Raw genomic sequence first — 5500 nt, 5'->3', positions numbered from 1 at the left:
CATCTATAGGCCGTGCAATCGTGTCCTTACCTGCAGTGTACAGTGATTGGTCCGTCCTGTCCAAACTGCTCCTTGGTTTTGTGCACTTGACCAATGAAATCGATGAAACCTTCCCCGGTTTTTGGCACTCCTTGTTCTGGCCAATCAGTGAACTGGAATTGGCGAATTGTCCTGGATTGGCCGTCCTGAGGGAGAGGAACAAACAGGATGTTCAAATCATCTCAAGGTGTATTCCCTCCAGCTCTGAGCCTGAGTGGGAACAACACCTCTCAAGGTCACACCGATCAATAAGACACACGGAGCCTATACACACACAGGAGGGAGCTAAAACAAACAGCCGCTGGATTCTCTCACTGGGAGTGCATTCAGTACACACAAACACAAATAATCACACCCATATGGGTGTTGTCAACCATGTGAGTGTGAGTGTGAGTGTGAGTGTGTGTGTGTGTGTGTGTGTGTGTATGAGTGCTATAGAAATAAATGTGCCTCGCCTTGCCTTGCCTACACTATCAAGCTGCCTAACAGTGCCCCCACCTGTCAGTTCTGTAAACCTACACAACACAGGGGTACAATTTCACGAATACACTCTTTTCCATGACAAAGCAGAATACAATGTTTTCAATTTGAAATGAATGAAACATGCTTTTTATTGAACGTTTTGGACAAATCAGAGGGAATCAACTCCCTTGTTGTCATCCATAAGGGGGGTCGTTAGTTGTCAACGGGGCTGTATAGACTTCCCTCTCCCCCTCCCACCATAGAAGCCCCTGGTGCCATCGGGGCCTCGAGGCTGCCGCACCACTGTCAGGGAGGGCCTCCTCTGTCCTTGTTCCTCGTGGTGGGCAGTGCCAGCTGCAGCCTTGCGTCGCACGACCCAAGGGCTGGCCGTGTTCTCCCGGAGGTAGTCACTAGAGCACGTGCTCCTGCCAACGCCAACTATTCCAGCCCTGTTCAGACCAGGGCCGCTCCTGAGGGGTGACGATGACTGGCTCGCCAGGGGGCTGTCCAGGGGGCTGTCCAGGGACTTGTGGCACTCTCCGGGGGCGGAAGGACCCAGAGCACAGCCAGAGCCAGAGCCAGTGCCATAGCCAGAGCCAGACTCGGAGCTCTTCTGTGGGACTGAATCCTCCACGGAGCTCACGGAGCTGACAAGACATTTCGATATCTGCTTGAGCTTCTTCTGGCCCAACTTCGCCTCTGCGCATTCCTCTGAGTCCTCCTCACACTCCTCTGCCGTCCCCTCCTGGGTGGAGCGGGACGAGCGAGACCCGGGGCCACCCAGGGGTGTCACACACACGCCCCGGCCCTCAGACATCTGCTCCTCTGCCCGCAGGGCGTCATAGGCCCTCCGAGTCTCCTTTAAGCTGTCAAACTCCACCACGACATACACCTGCTGCCCCAGCACCTTGTGGCGCTTAGCATGGTGCCTCAGCTCCACGGGCAGCTCTTTGCCAGGCCGCAGAATACGGAGGGACGTGACGTTGCCGTGCACGCTAAACAGTCTCAGCGCCGTCTCCAGGACTCTGGGCTGATCTAGGTCCTCTCCTGTCATACGCTCTCCTAACAGGTTCCAGGCCAGTAGCAGCTTACTGGTGGGGGCACAGAGCAGCCTTTTTGGAAGGGTCTCCCGCCGCCTCACTTTGGTTCCTTCCTCGTTCACGGCCAGCAATTCAGAGCAGCGCGCTCCGGCCAGAGTGACGCTCCAGTCTCTTGTCAGCTCCTTCATCTGAAATATGAAATTGATTGAGAATGTTTATTTTGGTCCCCTATGCAATTCACAATACAGATATAAAAAAAATGTACACAGTCACAATTCATAACACCAGGACCAAAAAGGTGTAGGCTGAAGCCGTGGCTTATTGCGCAGCCTTGTTACATGTATGCATGTCCCCCCATGAATGCATAATCAAAACATTGAAACTTTTCAAAATTTCACTTACGCATGTCAACAAAAAGTTCAAAAAATACCAAACAAAAACTATATTTAAACCTCTGTTTTATACTTGTTAATCATCTTATTTTTAAATAATTTTTAAAATCCTTTTAGTGTACTACACATTTTCATTTCCTTTTCAAAAGTATTCCATAAATTAACTCCTTTAACTGTTATACATCTTTGTTTTGCATTTGTTCTAATCTTTGTTTTCATAAACATACATATTCCTCTGAGTTCGTAATTACTCTGTCTAACTTGAAATAGTCTCTGGATACAGTCTGGAAGCATCTTATTTTTTACTTTATACATTACTTGTCTTGTGCCATTTTGAAGTCCACCAATTCTTTACATTTGAGATCATAGGTGTTTATGAATAATTTGTTAGTTGGTTCTTGATAGGCAGCTCTGTTTATAATTCGTATAGCTCTTTTCTGTAGTAAATAAATTGGATTTGTGATTGTTTTGTATGTGTTTCCCCACACTTCCACACAGTAAGTTATGTATGGTGCCATGAACATAGGTTCATTTAAGGTGCTTTCTTCTCCTTAGCAGTATTCACCGGCGTTGTAAATTGTACCAATGATGTGTTCACACCACCTATAAAGGACAGGAGGACCGGAGCGAACAGTACCTTTTTGAAGGATGTCAGTAGCTTGAGGCTGACGTAGCCCAGCCTGTTTTTCTGCACGTGTTTGAGAAGAAACGCATCCTCGCACAGGTGTTCATCAGACAGGTAATACTCCAACTGCAACGCAATCCTCTCATGCAGGTCACACGTTTCACTGCGATCCTTCTTCGGTGGGTCATCACATTCAGTGAAGTGCCTACAGGAGAAGGAGACTTTCTTAGCATCTCAATATGCAATTAATTAATTAATTTTGCCATTTAGCAGACGCTTTTAATCCAAAGCGATTTACAATTACGAATTACAGGGACATTCCCCCTGGAGTAACTGAGGGCTAAGTGCCTTACTCAAGGGCACACTAGTAGTGGTGTGGCTTCAGGCGGGATTTGAATTTGCCAATCTGCCGACCTTGCAATCATTAGACACCGGCACTACCTCCTGACACCTTAGTATACGCTAAGCTGGGCTTTGTATGTAAAGTGCTATTTATAAAGGTGTTTATAAATCAGCATTGAATACAGTGATAAGTGTTCGGGTTCTGTTCCACTTCTTACTGTGATGTTGTACTTCCCCAGGTCTATGGTGGTTAGACTCCTCTTTTCACGAATGGAGACTTCTTGTGATTCCTCTGTGCCATCAGAAAAAACTATAAAGCAAAGCAAAATGTCAACTTTTAGGTGAATATATTGTGTAACACTGCACATTGTATTGTACAAAACAGTTTTCTCTCTCTTAATTCATTTTTTATTTATTTTTTAATTAAGAAAAAGATTCAAGAACTTCTTTAATAGACTGGAATAATACTATCCATGCTGGCTGGGTGAAACTAAAAGATAATATTTATTAAGTATCAAGGCAGTAAACTCATGCATAAACTGGCCTAAATCAATGTTTTCACATATATGTTTCACATAACATGGACTGTTTGTACAGTAGGCCTATACTAGGTTCATTGTGATTTTCAGAGATGACATTGAGTGCCAGTTTCCCAGACACAGGTTGGACTAAATCACACTTTAAACGAAAAATCTCCACTGGATAAGCTTTTTTAGTCTAGCGCTAGGCTTAATCTGTGTCTGGCAAACTAGCCCTGAGTGTCTAAAGGAAGAAATTATCTTACCATGTTTTCCAAGACCAATCATCAAAAGCAAGAAAAAACAACTGGCAAAGAAGAGACCTTGTATCCCAGCCATTGTGTTGACTGACCACTATCTGTCTGTCTGTCTGTCTGTCTGTCTGTCTGTCTGTCCGTCTGACAGTAGGAACCCTGTCTGCCTTTTATAGAGCTACTCTCTCTCCCAGTTTATATTTCTCAATCCACCCAATAGTTGGTATTTACACAACAAGTAGGAGGAGCGTCAAGTAACAGACTTATTGCTAAATCAAATCATTGTTAGTTTGATATTCATTTGTAGTCATCATTATTCAGTTTGCACGTTCTCTGCTAATGTATTCAATAATTTAGTTATATACAGCATCATCTATCTAAATGAATTAACTTATTGATTGGTGGTTTCAGAGCATCTATCAAACATTTCAATTACTGGTGTGGGAAGTCTGTCTGGTATTGACATCGATCCACAATCATCCAGTAACATGATCTGAACGCAGATAAAAGGGTAGATGATACTGTGTAAATATCAATGCAGGTTTGTGTATATATGTATATATATAGCCGTATATATACACAAACCTGCATTGATATTTACACAGTATCATCTACCCTTTTATCTGCGTTCAGATCATGGGTCAACAGCAAAGTTGGAGCATCACTTCCAGTATACCTGAGTTTAGATAAGACTGTATTCCTGGCAGAGGGGTTTGGTCAATGTTGATACTGTATTTTGGCAGTGTCTCCTGGGTCACATTCAGAGAATCAGGAGCATGCCAATTCTAATCTGTTTCTATCTAAAAGCCTATTTCACCCTGATCTTAGACCCAATAAAGTGGTTTGCATGATTTGTAACTGATGATTCACACAAGCATGATGCAATGGTGCATGTTCCTGCTAGAACAAATATTTTATAATATTGCATCTAGTGCATCTACAGCTAGAACAAATATTTTATAAGCCTATTCCCTGACATTCGGGAGAGCCTAATTGCAACTGTTTGTCTTTCAAACTATGTGGAAGAGTGGAATATTAACAGACTCCCCCGGAATTCCTGATTTTCTGTTCCTGCTGTTGTATAACTTTAAACATTGGATTAAAGAGATTATTAAGTGGATACAACTATATATTAAGCATTGTGTCCGTATTGAAATTGGAAAATGTAACCCTTGAGAACGAAACTTACAGAGCCATGCCTACATAACATGATGTGATGTTTAATGCTGAAACCCTAACTGACCTGCCTCTATTTTGCAACTTGCCTGCCTTGGCCCTATCAAAAAGAGCCTGAGTGTTCTACAGTGGCCTTCCCAATCACCGGATCTGAATCCAAAAGAACACCTTTGGGATGTGGTAGAACGGGAGATTCACAACTTGAGAGTGCACCTGAAAAATCTATCAAGTCATGATGGACCAGAATCTCAAAGGAATGTTTAACATCTTGTGGAATCTATGCCACGAAGGATTGAGACTGTTTTGAGAGCAAAGGGAGGCCCTACCCAGTATAGTAGGCTATAGTGTTCCTAATAAAGTGAGTGTAGTAGCCAAAGCCATTGTGTGATTTTATTGGACCATAGCGAAAGTGAGGTAATGCAGAAATGTAATTCATCTAAATGTAAATTTGACTGAATTCCTGCCAGTTTACATTAGGGATGCAACCTCAGCAAATATGTTCAAGTCAAGACTAAAAACCCATCTTTTTAATATTGCCTTTAAATGACTAAATAATTAAATTATGATTATATAATGATTGGAGCACTTTGAGCTGCAACGTTTGCAGGAAAAGCGCTATACAAATAAAAAGTTATTATTATTATTATTATTA

The 5500-nt window shown here is 42.9% G+C and overlaps 1 protein-coding gene across 1 annotated transcript; it reads right to left on the bottom strand.

Moving 5' to 3' along the window:
• Window positions 1-540: 540 nt before the first annotated feature.
• On the bottom strand, window positions 541-4869 carry LOC308171923 (la-related protein 6-like; the record flags this gene model as incomplete). The annotated part of the gene is made up of 4 exons (XM_080546836.1): window positions 541-554; window positions 760-1729; window positions 2571-2763; window positions 4862-4869. 4 exons carry the CDS (start codon window positions 4867-4869, stop codon window positions 541-543), a joined length of 1185 nt encoding a protein of 394 aa, XP_080402962.1.
• Between the last annotated feature and the right edge of the window lie 631 nt (window positions 4870-5500).

Source organism: Nansenia antarctica (assembly GCF_963989245.1).
Source record: "Nansenia antarctica genome assembly, chromosome: 16".
Taxonomy (NCBI): Eukaryota; Metazoa; Chordata; class Actinopteri; order Argentiniformes; family Microstomatidae; genus Nansenia; species Nansenia antarctica.
The sequence above is the reverse complement of the archived record's forward strand: the minus strand, read 5'-3'. Positions and strand labels throughout refer to the sequence as shown.